General features: G+C 38.0%; 1 protein-coding gene across 1 annotated transcript in view; it reads right to left on the bottom strand.

Moving 5' to 3' along the window:
- The window catches only part of SERAC1 (serine active site containing 1), a 38,226-nt gene that overhangs the window by 11,025 nt on the left and 9,648 nt on the right, over nucleotides 1–17,553 (bottom strand). The window contains exons 2-9 of the mRNA XM_053460858.1: nucleotides 5,430–5,524; nucleotides 3,954–3,990; nucleotides 3,093–3,229; nucleotides 1,992–2,084; nucleotides 1,540–1,671; nucleotides 1,083–1,204; nucleotides 636–764; nucleotides 127–240 (exon numbers count right to left, since the gene is read on the bottom strand). Coding sequence (XP_053316833.1) covers nucleotides 127–240; nucleotides 636–764; nucleotides 1,083–1,204; nucleotides 1,540–1,671; nucleotides 1,992–2,084; nucleotides 3,093–3,229; nucleotides 3,954–3,990; nucleotides 5,430–5,517 — 852 coding nt within the window. The 5' untranslated portion in view covers nucleotides 5,518–5,524. The remainder of the gene's footprint in view (nucleotides 1–126; nucleotides 241–635; nucleotides 765–1,082; nucleotides 1,205–1,539; nucleotides 1,672–1,991; nucleotides 2,085–3,092; nucleotides 3,230–3,953; nucleotides 3,991–5,429; nucleotides 5,525–17,553) is intronic.

Raw genomic sequence — 17,553 nt, 5'->3', positions numbered from 1 at the left:
AGTGCTTCCAACCCACAGATCATTAGACCTAGATGTTCTCACACCAGAGCTTTGTGAATGGTCTATAAGAGTTTGTCTTTACAGTTGCTGTTGGCCGTGGATGAGGTTCTGGGGCAAAACGCGTACCATAGAATGTGTCAATAAAGCCTGTAAACTGAAAATCTCCAGTTTCTCTGAAGGAACCACGCTTAGACTCTCAGCATACGGTAATCCATTTCCTCCAAAGCACCATAATCCTTTCTGAAACAAAGTTATTTTTATTTCAACATTGGATACATTGGATTCAACAAGTTATTCCTTACGCAGTAGAATACATTTGTACAAAACAAGAACGTGAACACTAATACAGCTTTTTTCAATAAACTGTTTAGCCATTGCCATTGTAAAAATCATTCATTTAGTGTCACAGGGTAACAGCCAGAAACGCCATAAAAAAAGCAAAAACAAAAGAAAAATAAAGGGATGATAGAATTTGTGTGACTGACAAACTTAATTATTTTGTTCCGGAAGGTGTATGTAATGGGCATTTATAATTGCGAATGGTTGAACCACAGACAACGACAATTTCTGTACTTAAAGGACAAAGAGTAAGAAGTAAAAGAGCTACAGTGTCATTGGGAGATTATTGTATTTACCCTTTGTGCTGCAAATGAGTGACTGCTCTCTCTAAGTGCCAAAGATGTAAGGTATTTGGCACACCTATCAAGTTCAGCTTGAGGCAGAGAAGAAAGCAGTCGTCTGAGTGCATCTTCAATGGAATAATTCTGTAAACATAAGAATGACATAAAAAAGAAAATCTTAAAAGTGAACAGGGCCACTCTGTTCAAGGTAACAACCAATTAATCTACCATTTCTCTCATAGGGCTTGACACACTTTCTACAAGCTGAATAACTTGATGAGATAGATAACAAATAGCACTCCAGCGCCTGAGGACCTTCTCTTCTTGCATGTTGACTAGGAGATGAAGTTCAACAGCTGGAGTGCAGCCCAAAATTTGTTAAAGGGATTAACGATATCAGAGTGTTTCAGCCTATTCATAAATTCTTTCTAAATTACACTAACCATGGAATCATTTACTTACATCATTTACTTTTGGCAATGTTGGGGGTGGAAGGAAAAAGCGGAGATCTATATCTTTACATCGTGCCAAGCCAATGGCTGTCCTGTTGTCACATGCTTGAGCCACTGTCCTATATTGGTAATCTGTAAAAACACACCATATCTAACCATTACACCAGTAACGATTACAATGCCACCTAACCATTAAACCCTCTACAGTCAATATGAAGAGTGGAACAGAAGAATAGCCCTCCTCTCACAACAAGTTAACCCTCATGAGCTAAAATGGTTTAATGAGATGCCTATTGCATGAAAATATCTCTGTCATTCAGAAACTACTTTTGTCATGACATGTTACAGTAAAGATTTCTCTTAGTTAAGTACAGAGTACTTTATTCATGTTAGGAAGCTATTTAATCAAACTTATCAGGTATAGCAATACATGTCTCAGCCAAAAAACACAAAGACATGCATAATACCATGCCAGTGATGAATCTCTGCCAATTGCCGGACAGCATCCAAGCGGACCATTCTATCTGATGACTGTGTGTTCTTCAAAAGACGCCACAGGGGCAACTCATGATCTTCTACATTAGGATTCCTGTATTGCTCTACGAAGGAAAGAAAACCGAAAACAAGGGGTTGACCTTGTGTCCTTCACATTATTGGTTTCTACACTTTCAATTTCAAAATGTGTAATAAATCATTTACAGTTTTATTATAATACAAAAAATGCACAGAAAAATAAGTGATTTATTTAAATTGATTGTTTATGAAATCAACCTTGTGGTCATGGATATAATTTTGGATTTGTGAAACACCATATGGAGCTTCTGCATTGAATACCAGTGTATTCAAAGACTCATACTAATGATCTTTTTAGTTCCTAAACCGGCAGTTCCCAACCTAGTCCTGAAGGCACACAAATTACCTCCATCTTGTGTTTTTCTAAAAAGATTAGCTGATGCTTCCAAAGCTTTTCTTGCTGCTCTATGAAGCTCTTTTCGCACCTTATTAGTAATACCTAGAAGAAAAAAAAAAAAACAGAAAAACCAGGGATGACACATATTGGAGGGCACAGGTAGTACTTGCATAGTCAACTCGAGAAAAGACAAGGTTTCCATGACAATCAAAAATGTTACTAGAGATGTGCAGACATTCTAATTTACAGTGTTTGTGTCAGTACCATTACATAATTTTAGGTTCCAGTACCCAAAGACACATCTGCTATAGTGCTACTTGTACTATACGTATTATTCACTACAAAACTCTTTATAGAAGACACCTCGCTGACGTTGGTGGGCGGCCACGCTGATGTTAATGGGAATTCCCGCTGACACAAGCACATTTAAAGGAAAAATGGGCAGGGAGCAGGGCATGTTAAGACCCCACGACACAGAGGATTCGGGTCTTGACCCAGAGAACCGAAGGAGCGACACTCACAATTTGCTGTAGGCTACCTGTAGCTCTTTTAAGGAAGTAGCTTTGCAAGGCACGGGGCTACCCATGCATGGAGCAGGACTAGCACCTTACAGCCGTAAATAAACTAGGATTAGGATGGGTAGTGAGCAGGGAGCGGGTATGGCCAAGCGCTGCTCCCCTGCCCATAGGTGGTAATCACTATCTTGTAACGTTTATTGGAACACAATGAGATACTACGTTCTTTGCATGTCTGTAAATGTGTAGATTACATATATGGTAAAGCAACTTATGTTTGTGGCATTATTATGTAGACAGTCGACATTAATGTCATGATTGATTTATATATTTGGGTATGGAAAGGAGTATTCTAGGAAACACATTTAATAAACGTTTGTATTCCACATGTGCAATGCTTTAAATTGTTAAGCTGGATGTATTTCTACAAGCTGCCTTTAAATGACAGACAAAAGAAAAAGAGAAGAAAAATAAATGCAATTTAAGACAGTCTGGAAAATAATAAGGCACAGAGATACAACAGTGTCAGGAGGTTAAGTTCTAACCCATCTGAACACCGAGTACAATGACAAGTGTGTGCTGTGCCTTCTCTTACCTTGCAAGTCGTTCCGCTCAACTGATCCAGTATGTACGTAAATGTATGATTTTAGCTTCTCCCGTTGCACTGCTTGAGTATCAAGGGTTATGGACTTCCTCAGAGACAGGATTTCATAAGTAACAAACACACATCCTCTGGGGTTAACATAAAATAAGATGCAGTAATAGAAATAAACTTTATAACAAATGATGAAAAGGTAATTGCATACATACACGTCATTCGCCTAAATAAACAAATAATAAAGAAGTACACCAAATATACTATATAATATACATACATTTAAGCAATGTTAATGAAAATGCAAAATGGTATCCCTAAAATGACAAAAAATCAGAATACAAAGAAAAAAACAATGAACATATATGATCATTATAAATTATAAAAACATCCATTCCATTTTCTCTGAGAGAAGAGCTGACTTGGCCAGTTATGGGTTAATAAATTTGCGTCTGATTTGATTTAAAATCATACATGCAAACTCACACTTTACAGTTTAAATAAGATGTGGCAGCAGATGGATTGGCCTACTGGTGGGAGAAATAAAATATTAATAAACGGTACATACTTCTGGCCTGGTGAGAATTAGGGGCAGTTGCTAACAATGTTCACTTAATAAAGTACCTCTCTCCTGCTGCACAAAAAATCCAGAACAATTATTATAATACAATAATATTATATTATATTATACCGTATATGTAATGAATAGCATGCTGAATACATAATCACATCAACTGATGGCAATAGGAATGAGCAATATCTTGCTCAAACCTTCAAGTCCCACATCCTCAAGAGCGCTTTGGCAGAAAGCTATAATGATTATTATATCATTATTAAATTGACTTATGAAATGGATCTTACCCTAGCAAGAGTGAACCTGTAATCTTTGCAATTTTTCCTAAAGACAGAAGAAAACATATAACAAGATAAAATTATAAATGACCAAAACAGATGGTTATTAATTCTGCATTTCGACAACAGCCGTGAAGACAAAGACTTGCCCCTGCGTACATGTGAAAAACGGTACTCACTTACATGCAGTTATATCATAGAGTAAACAAACACAAAATACCAATTTGTACAACATGAAGCCACTTATATGATAATGACCAACTTTTGCATGCTATGTCTAATGATTACAAAAGCCATTGGTGGCAAATGTTATTACTCCCAGTTTCAAATGACTCACTTGTCACCTTTTGGCTAAGCTCAAGTAAGGTGGGGGCACCACGGAACTCACCACATATCTATGTGTTTATGTGGGGGCACTGTTTGTTTTGTTTTTTTTTCAAGCCTCGCTCTTTTTGTATTATTTCTTGACTAAAATATGCCCTCGCTTATGGCTAGCGATGTGTAGAGAGAAATATTTTTATAACACCAGCTATAGGGTGGGGCCAGAAATGGCACTTGAACACGTTTCACTTTTTTTTGTGCATGTGTGCCTTTTGCCACCATCCCCCTTGAAGACTTCAGTGGGAAGATCAAACTCTCCCAAGCTCTGTGGGCTCCTTACGATCTGAGGACCACTGTACAGCAGGATCTGTAGGGCCTATTTACACAGAGCTGCCAACATCCCTGACAACTGGGTTTATGTCCTTGCTGTCAGAAGCCCCTGCCAGGGCCTTGAATAGGCCAGGACTGTTGGCTGGTCTTCATATGCACACTCCCTGGGTTTCCTGGTAAAGGGACACCCATACATTGGTAAGAAAGTAAATTTACCGTGGAGAAGGTTTGTGCATTAAACAATGGGATGTTCCACAAGCATTTCAACTTGAAATAAAATGAAATGTCCAAGTGTATGTGGATGACAAAACCAGATTAACCTACCCCCTTAAAAATCTGAAAAAGTCAATTTGCAATGTGTTTCAAGAATGTCATTGCCCCTGTCTACATGCAAATCAAAATCAAAAGTGGCAGTAACCTTTGTTTTCGCACTTAAGAAAATGATTAAGCATGTGACAAAGTAAGCTTTGCACAACTGTGTCTGCTTTTCTCACCATTTTGCGGTAAACACTCTGCCACCACTCTCCTGGTCAGGAGTGTCCATAATGCAGAGTCACTGTAGGAAGTAAGGACCCAACAGTGCATATGGACTCTGCAGCACATGTATTGTCAGACAGAAGTTGTCGGCGGTCTGGTAAGCTACACAGATTTTTTACTGAAACGCTTCTGATAAACACCGTTTCATATAAGAAATGTTTGCGTAATCATTTTTGAAGTGTGAAAAATAATGTTTACCCTTTCTAGAATTGTTATAATAGCACTACTTCGCCTTTTAAACATGTAAACCGATATCCAGTGAGCAGTTAGGTACACTGTATCTGCTATGGCACTTACTGATATCCTTCCAGTTTCGCTCCCTTCTAGAGCCGTTGCCAGACGTACCAATCTTTCGACAGAAGAGACAACTGGCTACTGCTGACATGCTGAGTCTGCGGAGAAAGGAAAGCAAACTACAGTAAGATGCTACATATCTAGTGTACATTACATGCATCTGAAAGGTGAATACATGAACTATGTTTGTTACACATTTTCTACTTATGATATTCTAAGATCTATTAAGACATTATTTTCGATTTTAGACATGCCATTATATATATGTAAAAAAAAAAAATATATATATATACATATATACATATATATATACATATATACATATATATATATATATATATATATATATACACATATATATATATATATAAATATACATACAGTTTTGTGAAGAAGAAAGTACACCCTTTTGATTCTACAGTTTTACATATCAGGACATAACATTCATCTGTCTAATTAGGTAAATACAACCTAAGATGAACAATTCATGACATACTAAATTGTGTCATGATTTATTCAACAAAAATAAAGCCAAAATGGAGACGCCATATGTAAAAAATTAAGTACACCCTTTCTGCTTCCTGTCCTTAATATCCCTAAGATTCCATAGGAATTAAGATGCTAAGTACTAGACAATCATTTGCTAATCAAATGCCCTTGATTAATTGATCATAAGCAAATGTGACCACCTCTATAAAGGCTGAAGTTTTAGTATAAATACATAGTTTTATTGTATGTGTAAATACATAGACATTAATATGTAGTTGGTCCCCCCTTTTCTATTCCAGCATGACCCATGCCCCAGCGCACAAAGCAAGGTGTATAAAGAGATGGTTGGAGTAGTTTGGTGTGGAAGAACTTGACTGGCCCGCGCAGAGCCCTGACCTCAACCCCATCGAACACCTTTGGGATGAACTGGAACGGAGTTGGAGCCCCTTTTGCCTTCAGAACTGCCTTCGTTTTATGTGGCATACTTTCTACAAGGTGCTGGAAACATTCCTCAAATATTTTGGTCCACCCCATCCCAAAGGTGCACTATTAGATTGAGATCTGGTGACTGTGGAGGCCATTGGAGTACAGTGAGCGCATTGTCATGTTCAAGAAACCAGTTTGAGATGATGTGAGCTTTGTCCCATGGTGCATTATCCTGCTGTAAGTAGCTATCGGAAGATGGGTACACTGTGTCATAAAGGGATAGACATGGTAAACAACAATACACCGGTAGGCTGTCGTGTTTAAACAATGCCCAATTTGGACTAAGGGGCCCAAAGTGTGCAAAGAAAATGCCCCCCACACCATTACACCGCACCATTACACCGTTTTGGGTCATATCCAGACCCTTTGTCAAGATAATCATTTTATTTCACAACCGGTTTATATAATACACCCATCTAGCCAAATAACTACACCTGTTGAATCACCACAACCCGTGACATCCAGGCTCCCCAAATTCAATTTATATTAAGTTCCGTATTCCATTTCAGCTTCTACCACTACAGTTCTACACATTCCACCAATCCCACAGCATTTGTAACATAATAGCAACACAATACATTTTTCGAATCTGTGGTAATAAAGAGGTTTTTTTTTTTAAATACCTGAGAGTGCACTCATTCTTATGGATTTCCATTTATTTGGCGGTAGTAGCACCTGGGCAGTTTCTAAATGTGTTTGGACTGAGTGGCGTACATACGGACTCTCACACAACAGTACAGTACATATATATCTACACATACATACACATACTTCTGCCTCTCTACTCAGTGGCATAATAAAATGTATGTCCTACAAGACATACGGTTGGGATCCCCCAAGCTCCCTCTACACACAAACATATGGGATTACAATTCTGGTCATCACCACTGATGGCGACCCTGGTCCTGGGAAGAGATTTTCCAGATTTCTTAGATCTATGGGTCTCCACAGATTTTTTTTTTTTTTTTAAATGAAAACTTGGGGGACCTTTTTCCCACAGCAGACTTTCTTTTTGGAAAAAAAATTACTTAGAGACCTCACGTTAGAAGGAAACAACACTCTTTCCAGGGTAATGTGTGGAGATGTATGGAAGCCCTTGAGCTTCACCTGCTCTGACCTTTTAAACCAATTTTCTTAATTAGATGTGGGTATGGTTCATTAACACTGCCTGACCTGATTTGACTGCCAGCGACCCTGAGTGAAGCGGATAATACTACATAAATTGTTCAGAGTTGAGTCTGAGAGGGATAGATTGGAAAGAGGTCGAGTAATCACCTGTACAAGTAATCTCATGATACAATGAAAATGAAATTATAACATATTTGAAAAGCTGTCCAAAGAAGCTGAATTAGGTGTTATTATGTGAATTCTAATTCTGTAATATAATGTATTTGTGTAATTCTACCTACAAATCTAAATGACATTTTTATTAACACACACACAAACACACGCAAACTCCATGGAGATAATGGACAAAGACAGAGAATACTTTAGATTTTCTAAACCAATAAAAAAAAGGTTTATCATGGCAGGTATTTGAAGGGCACTTTGATCTTAGAGTGAAAGAATGAACCTGCACGTGTAATTTCTAACAGGTTAGCTTAATAACCCGAGCAGCAGGGTTTAAAAGCCTTCCTCCTAAGCTGATCAGTAGAAAGGTAAGGGGTCTGAGGCGGCTGTCAGTGTGATTAATGGTTCTTTGCAAGAGAACTACTGTAATCACAAAAGACTAAAGGTCTCTGAACTACATGTTTTCAATCATCACTTTTAAGACAGGAAGCTATTTTACTGACTATGTATCAGGGCACTTGGTTTAGTGATGAACAGGAGCTTTGATGTGTATTTTTGCTCTATGCTGCTGGCCTAAAAGGACAATTGGAAGCCTCTTCCATCAATATCTGGTAAAAGTTAATTATATCAATACCTATACACATGACTCTTAATGGCAACAATATTTCCAAATGCCCAAATTAGTTTTAAACAGAATTTTGTTATGAACGAACAGATCCACATTACAATTGCATGATATGCAGGTGAATATCTGCGATGGAAAGCATAATGTATACATCATATTGTTAATCAAAATAGAAAAAGAAGAAATCTGTGAAAACCTCTCATGCCCACCAGGGTAAAAACCGAAGGGCTGTCAGTAGGAGAGCAGGATATGCGATCTACATAAGCATTCCATCTAAGAAGACTAGTTCCGTTTACTTTATACACCTTATTGTAATAGCTCTCTGCTGGCTTCCCTGGAACCGAGAGGCCAGTGCTTGGGACCCTGGCTGAAGAAAGATAGCACCAGAGTAGGAAACTACCGCAAGCACATTTTTGAAATGTCAGGGGTTCCATCCTCGATGTTTTGGCCAGCCTGGTAGCCAGACAAATCGTCTGTAGCAGGTGTTTTATTGTCTGTGGAAAGTCACTTAACTGGCTTATTTAATAATGCAACCCAGAGTTGCTGGCCCTTAAGATGCCACGGTCGCTTTTTCCCCCTCTTTTCAGCCTTGGTCCAGGAGACCACTCTCTCATTCCATCCACAATCTCGTATAGTACCCTTTTCCCCCATTTCTTCTTGGGTAATGAAGGATCCAGGGCAGCATTTTGTTTTTGGGTTAACATATTGCATTAGACTATAAAGTAAGAAATGATGGAAGGGATAGTTTAAATTTGAATACTGTAATATTAAAAAGTACTATTTTAGCGCATTGTTTATACTTGTAATTATACTAACCACAAAAAAGTATTAAACTGGCCTCGCTAGCTTGTGGTAGAAGTTGCACCTTTATGTACTAAGCTGAACATTGTTCCAAACATTTTCTTTGTGGCACACTGGAAATGAGATCCAATTTTTTTAAAATTTTCATACTTCAAGATTGCAGAACAGGTCTAAAGATGTGCATCGGCGTAATATGGCACGCCTCACTATATATATAATATAATTTGCTCTCTTAACAATAATATTTAGCTTAAGTAAAACTGTGGAACGGGCCAACAGTAATTTGTTTCCATGCTTCTGTAAATTGACCTCAAAAATACTCCTATTGTGAGCCCTTATTAAAGGACATCACTTGGTAGCTGATTTTCATGCAATTTTTCACTTTTTCAGCACATTTTGGTAAGTCTTTCAAATGCAATTTCCAAAGACCAAAAGCTATAAACCGCCCTAACAAGTTTCGATACCTTAAATAGTTTCACATTGCATGAAAACAGCAATGCATTAGAAAAATGGTCAACTATATAATACTATTCTAGAGAAATTACTTTGCATTACAAAAAAAAATAACAATAACAATGCTTGCAAGTTTAATGTTCCCACTAAATTCTTTATTAGGTGCTTCTGCCAGGCTTTCATTCACAGGCCACATAATAGTCTTGTACCTAATTCATTTAAGATTGAATTGTTTTTGAACAGGACACAATTTTCTCCAGGGTGATTTATTATCCTAGGAGTTCTGCACATTATTCTTTTGCAATGCGAAATAAAAACAAATTACCGTAGAAAGTGGCAGAGCTGATTAAAATGATTGTGACAAAGGATTACTGCAGGAAGAGCGTTTACCTGATGTTTTTCCAGGTTTAGTAAACAAAGAATTTGTTTACAGAATTTTAGCTTCAGACCGCTGCAGACCGTAAACACCCAAGAGCTCCAGTTTTTTAAAAGTCGTCTAGCCATCACAATTTGGCTCTTGTCAAAGTTGATTAGATGCCTACACTTGCCCATTTTTCCTGCTTCTAACACATCAACTTTGAGGACAAAATGTTCACTTGTCGCCTGTTATATCCCACCCACTCACATGTGCCATGATAACACGATTATTAATTTTCTTCACTTACGCGTCATAATGTTATGACTCATCTGTGTATATACACTCACTGGCCACTTCATTATGTACACCTTGCTAGTACCGGGTTGGAACCCCTTTTGCCTTCAGAACTGCCTTCTTTCTTCGTGGCATACTTTCTACAAGGTGCTGGAAACATTCCTCAAAGATTTTGATCCATATGGACACGATGGCATCACGCAGTTGCTGCAGATTTGTCAGCTGCACATCCATGATGCCAATCTCCCATTCCACCACATCCCAAAGGTGCTCTATTGGATTGAGAGCTGGTAACTGTGGAGGCCATTGGAGTACAGTGAACTCATTGTCACGTTCAAGAAACCAGTTAGAGATGATGTGAGCTTTGTGACATGGTGCATTATCCTGCTAGAAGTAGCCATCAGAAGATGGGTACACTATGGTCATAAAGGGATGGACATGGTCAGCAACAATACTCAGGTAAACAATGATCAATTGGTACTAAGGGGCCCAAAGTGTGCCAAGAAACTGTACTTAACACCATTACATCACCATCACCAGCCTGAACAGTAGATAGCAGATTGGATCCATGCTTTCACGTTGTTTACACCAAAGTCTGACCCTGCCATCTGAATGTCTCAGCTGGAATCGTGATTCATCAGACAAGGCAACGTTCTTCCAGTCTTCCATTATCCAATTTTGGTGAGCCTGTGCAAATTGTAGCCTCAGTTTACTGTTCTTAGTTGTCAGGAGTGGCAACCAGTGTGGCCTTCTGCCGCTGTAGCCCATTTGCTTCAAGGTTTGACGTGTTGTGTGTTCCGCGATATGGTATTCTGCATACCTTGGTTGTAACAAGTGGTTATTTGAGTTACTGTTGCCTTTCTGTCATCTTGAACCAGTCTGCCCCTTCTCCTCTGATGTCTGATACCAACAAGGCATTTTTGCCCACACAACTGCCGCTCACTGGATATTTTCTTTTTCGAACCATTCTCTGTAAACCGTAGAGATGGTTGCGCATTAAAATCCCAGTAGATCAGCAGTTTCTGGCCCATCTGGCACCAACAAAAATGCAGTGTTCAAAGTCACTTAAATCCCTTTTCTTCCCCATTCTGATGCTCGGTTTGAACTATGTCTACATGTCTAAATGCATTGAGTTGCTGCCATGTGATTGGCTGATTCGCTATTTGTTTTAACAAGCAATTGGACAGGTGTACCTAATAAAGTGACCAGGGGTGTGTGTGTGTGTGTATATAATATGTATACAGAGAGAGGCATACGAGAGTCTAGGCTCTCTAACTATGGCAATGCTTACAATGCTATTTGGAAAATCTATAGCTCTAGGATTTCCTCCCCTTGATGTACAAAACTGAAGTACAGTAATATTTTGTAATTTTGTTTTTAATGTTGTGAATAAATTGCACCAATTTGTGCTTTGAACCAGAGATGTGAATACATTAAGTACATAAAGTTTTCTGTTGTAGGGCATGTATTTCAGAAACGACTGTTCCTGATTACTTGGTGTACTCTGTAAAAGGACTAGCACATCCATTAGAGAAATTCTGGAGTGCAGATAATTTGATCATTTTTACCACTTCCCATTACCAATTTTATATTACACTCTTAGGGACTACTTGAGCAGCAGAGACGATGCACTCTCTTCCACAAAACAATGTATTTTTATATTAAAACAATGTGGATTTTCTTTTGGTATTCCAAAGAACTCTAGCATGTGCAGCGTGGTAAAAATTTGAATACACCAGAGAATATACTAGCTGACACCAAAAGAGAAACGAGGATACAGAATTGTTTTGGAGTCCAAATTGTATTTATTAGTCCTTGGACTAATAAAATGCAGCAGTACATAGCGATCAAAGTGCAGGGTAGAAGGCTAAACACAAAATCACTAAGTAAAATAATTAAGTAAAAATTATGCCATTTCTATAAAAGTACCAGGTCCCAAGCAGGCACTAGGAACTTTTATAAAATTTCTCTCCAAATACTGTGGGATACCCAAACCCCTCAAATAATCATTGAAGCAGGAACCCCTCAAATAATCATGGAAGCAGGACCCTAAAAAAATGGTTCAATTGAATCTGTTGTCTGCCGCTTGAGATGGTCAGTTCCCCTTCTCCACTCTGTGACACTGTAAGCCCCAGGGAGATGATTTGTTTGGCATTTGGGCACAACACTATTTAATTAATGTACATGGGTCTCTAGGATGGAACAATTGCAGAGTAGGGCAGTCCATTGCTCCCCATTCTTCCCTCCACTGGAATCCATGCCAGCTGTTCTAAGAGACTAGATATCTGCAGGATCCAGTCCAAGATTCCTACAAAGCCTCACCGGGTACAGGTACTGGCATAATAACACACTGGAGCCTAACGATCAAGGAGACTGTGCAGGGAAGAGATCGAGAAGTCCCTCTGTGCTCCCAGGGCAAAGAGAGGCCCTAAAGACAACCACTGAGCCAAGTGTGGACCTGCCTGGACTTGCGTGCACTGTCTGGGGGAGGTTTCCAGAACCTGGCTGAGCTGGATCTGAAAGGGAGATATGGTTAGTGGGTGTTTAGGCTGGTCAGTCTGGACTAGGAAAGTATAGCTAGAGATGGCACCATTTGGGAGCTAGGATTTTATTTTGTGGTGTTTGATTTGTGCACTTGCAAATAAACAACACAGTTTGCTGCAAATCAGTGTTCCAGAGCCCTAAAGGACCATGCTCAGGATCCCTAAAAACAACAGGATTTGTCACAGCTCATAGCGCCATAGTCACTGAAAAGTGCAGAGACCCAAAACAAACAGGAAGGGTTGTCTATTCCGTTAGCACTTACTTAAGTATGTGATGAAGAGTAAATGAAAACAACTCTGTCAGACATTTAAACCAACAAATGCATGGGAATAGAGAAAAGCGACAAAAGGCGAGTTTGAGGTGACTACTCCACACTAACCGAGCCTGACGCAAGACATCAGCCCCTTCTGCTACACCAAATTTATATTATACACCATTCACCCATCGTTATGGTTATAGTTTTAATCCTATGAAAAATACTACACAACACATTAAAAATAAAAACACGGTCTCAGAACTTGATTTTGGTGACATTGCTATGACATTGGAGGTGATGAGCCTCGTTCTGCAACCTCGATGATGGTGTTAACGGTTTGTCACAATACATATAGGTGGGAGTATACAAAATTCACTGCGCACAGTTGATCAGAAGGCAAAAGCTACATTCCTTAAGCTAACAGACAAATAACTATACAAAACATTTACCATAATTATAGAAAAAAATCACCACTTTTTTTGGGTTCAGATTACTTAAATAGAGAAAATTAATCTTGATCATAACAAAGAGCGATATTTATCAAGATAATAAGGGTTACATTTGTACTATGTAACAAGCAGAAACATTCCATTAGTTCATATAGTTTGCTTGAGATTTAGCACTTTGTACTGGGTTTGTTTTGTTAAATGCAGTACATAGTGTGTTAGCTGGAAAAGGGTAGCTTTACATACCATACGAAGGCTTCTGTTAACGGTGATTACGCATTTGCAAGATATGCCAATAGATCAATTAGCAGAATACCGCAAAACACATTTACCAACACATCGTTGATTCAGGAACATAAAACTTATCAAACATAAGCATGGCAGAACAACAGCTTTATCTGTGAGGAAGTGACAGCATTAACGGCCCTATCACTGTGAATAGTTTAGACGTGCTTCCTTTCGATATTTACCAGACTTTGAGAAAGAGGAACTTGGATACTTTTAGTTCAACTACCAGACAGCACAGAGAATGTTAAAAAAATAAATATGGAATTATAGAATACAAAATCAAGTATGACCACAAAAGAATGTGGTTGTTATCTACTATTATACTATCACTGCTTGTCAATAGCCTCCTTGGGTTTGGGACTAGTCACGATACAAATGCCAGGCAGGATTTCAAAAGGCAATGACAGCAGACAAGGAAAAGATGTTGGTCCTACACCTCTACATGCACATGCAGTTCTGTTCTTGATGTGGCTATGCATACCTAGATATGAACATGCTCCGAACTGATTACTCACATAGCTATATATATATATATATATATATATATTATATGTCTATATAAAAATGGAGTAAAATAAATAATGCTGACAAAGTACATGCGTATTCCACCTTAACGTGCAAGTATAGAAAATGAAAATGTACTTAAAGTGAAGCACTACCTTTTATCATTTTTCACCACAAAACGCTTGAAAAACACAAAAGATGCTCAAAAGACGAACAGAAGTGCTGGCGTCATGCTGTTGTGTGCCTGTACTTTCGAACTGAGCATATGTAAACAGAGGACTGGTCCTTAATGTCTTTAAAGCGGGTTATGCCTTTAAACGATACCGCCTTCACGTCAAATTAACCCGTTCATGACAACTGACGTGCCAGGCAAGTCATTGAAAAACATCCCGTTGGCGACAATTGACATGCCTGGCACATCATGACTTTAAATGGGTGTAGAAAGTGATCTACGATCGCTTTCTTCACCTAAGTGGTGTTGCTGTAATGCCTCGCTGTCGATCACCTCCTAAGCTTAAACAGTACCGAAAACCTACCCTAGGAAGCACCGTGACCACTGCGATTTTGACAAGAGGGTCTCTCCAGATCCTCCCGAGAACGCTGGGTTCCCCCTGTAGGTTGAATACGGGTACTGAATTCAAACATGCAAGAGGCCAGCTTTCTAATAACAAAGCGATTAGTATACATATAAAGTTTATTTATATGAGCAAGTTCTAAAATTAGCACTATATCTTCAGAAAAATTCTTGCGTGGAAATAGATGAAATAGCGGCATGTTAAATGGCCACGACGTGTCTTGGTTTTTAAGAAATATAAATTGAATAGGCTAGGTTCAAAGATGTCCCAAAAATAAGACATGGGCAAAGACTGACCAGATGTCCAAATTCCAAAAAAATGTACACCTCTCAAAGGTGGCCTTTTACCTACCAAATAACCTGACAAAACCATGCATGGATGGCATCACTTTATACAAGAGATGTTGCTGAACACATATTGGGGTGTTGTATGACATATACCAGGAGAGGTAAATTCATACCTTAAGTACAATTTGTGTGTGTGGGGGGGGTGTCAAAAAAATAACAGCACAAAATTTGACAAAGGCTGGTGGTAAAATTAGTCCATGGAAAATTTGAAATACCGCGAGGTGTCTAGTTTTCAAACATATATAGTTTGATGGGGTAAATTAAATTTGTCATCTTCAACAATGCCCCAAATAACACATGGAGGCACATCACAATTCCAATTTAAACAATGCACACAAATGTGGCCTTTTAGTTCCGTAACAACCCAACACACCCATGCATGGTGGGTATCATTGTACTCAGGAGATGTTGGTGAACACATTTTGTGTATTTAAAATACCCTGGGGTGTCGAGTTTTCAAAATTATATGGTATGATTGGGTAAACTGAATTGGCCTGCTTCAAAGATGTCCCAAATAGGATATGGGGCAGAATTTTCAACATGTCAAAATTCAAATGTGCATGCCCCAAACAACTTGATAAATCTATGCATGGGTGGTATCTCTGTACTCAAGAGATGTTGCTGAACAAATATTATGATGTTGTGTGACAATGACATATAGCAGGAGTGGTAAATTCATACCTGAAGTAAAATGTGTGTAACAGGTGGTAGAATTCATGCATGGGGAAGAAGAGTAAAAATGAAAAAGAGTTAAAATACTAGCATTTGAAAAACCCTGTGGGTTCTAGTTTTCAAAAATATATGGTTTGATGGGGTAAATTGCATTGGACAGCTTCAAAGATTTCCCAAATAGCTTATGGAGTAGAATGACCATATTTAGAAAAAATTTGCGAAACGCTACTTGTAATTATTGCCTGATAATGTGCAGAAAAAATGAATTTAAAAAACTGGGTATTTCTAAAGTGAGGGAAAATAGTAGAATCCATTTAGTAGGTTTTTTCATTCCCTTTTATAGAGGCGTAAAAGATTTTTCAAGTAAAAGCCAGAAGAGATTTTTGTAAATTTTGTACCATATTTTATACTTTTTATAGTAAATTAATAATACAATCAAAATAATGACATCTAAAGAAAGTCCTTATTGTCCTGAAAAAAAAACAATACATAAAACTTGTGTGGGTTCAGTAAATGAGAAAGAAGGAAATTACAGCGAAACACAAACACAACAGAAATGCTAAAACAGCCTTTGTGACGAAGGGTATGAAAAATGAAATCAACCATTATCCCAAAGGGGTTAAACAGGTCCTGTGAATTGTTTAGTCTCTATACACTGCAGGGATACAGTAAGTTAAAGCCAAAGTTTCAGTTTTAACAATCCACAACACATATATTCTTTGCTTTAGACTTCTACCATCACATCTAAAATCACATCACATAAACAATAAACAATCACATAAACCATTCGGATGTGACAAGTTACCTTAGAGACAGGGTAATATAATTTAGCCCCAAAGGTCCATGGGCTCCCCTACCATAGAGGAAACCATTTTCTCTAAGTAATTACAAAGTTACACGTAAAATTGATTTTATCTGCCAAAATGCAAGATTTGTTGTTAAAAATTGCTTGTAGTGTGCTGAAACAAATACACAGGTAAACCATCAACCATTAAAACCGGCAACGCTTTGTAATATTAGACAAACTAAACTCTCTTCCTCTTGAAAGGAACTAAATTTAATATAACAAAAAAAATAAAATCCATCCCAATAAATGAGAATTATTAAAGAACCCTGGTTAATACACTGTAATTGCTTTGATTTTTGTTCTTTATTCAATTTAGAATATAATCTTGCTTAACAAAGAAGTTTGCCATAATGACAACTTGTCTAGATAAGTAGCATGGTAATACAGTACTAAAGAGAAAAAGAACAGGCATTATTAATGTGACCAAGCAACAGCAAAGACAGCTTTAATTTTAGAACCTTGATTCAATAAACTAGAAATACAAAAGGCTAATCCATCTCATTTAGTAAAGGCAATGGATTAAAAGCTTTTGAATTATGTAAAATAGCACACAATCTCCAAGACATACCTGAAAGTGAGAAAGCTGAAACTAAAAGACTAAGACCATTTTTTTCTTTGACGGGAGACCACTGAACAAAAAACTCAAATACAAAATGAAACTGGCTAACTAATCTTTTCAGTTTAACCGTTTAGCCAACTTCAGGGTCAAGGCAAACAAGTTGCAATTAGTGTGGGAACAACATAGAAAAACATTTGGAACTCATAAATGGTCTGGAAAACTCGAAACAGCTCAGCATGGACGGTTTTATGTATGTAAGCCCACCATGCGCTAGCAATTCTAACAAAGATTTA

The sequence above is a fragment of the Spea bombifrons genome, chromosome 3, assembly GCF_027358695.1.
Source record: "Spea bombifrons isolate aSpeBom1 chromosome 3, aSpeBom1.2.pri, whole genome shotgun sequence".
Taxonomy (NCBI): domain Eukaryota; kingdom Metazoa; phylum Chordata; class Amphibia; order Anura; family Pelobatidae; genus Spea; species Spea bombifrons.
This window is presented reverse-complemented; position numbering and strand designations above follow the sequence as displayed.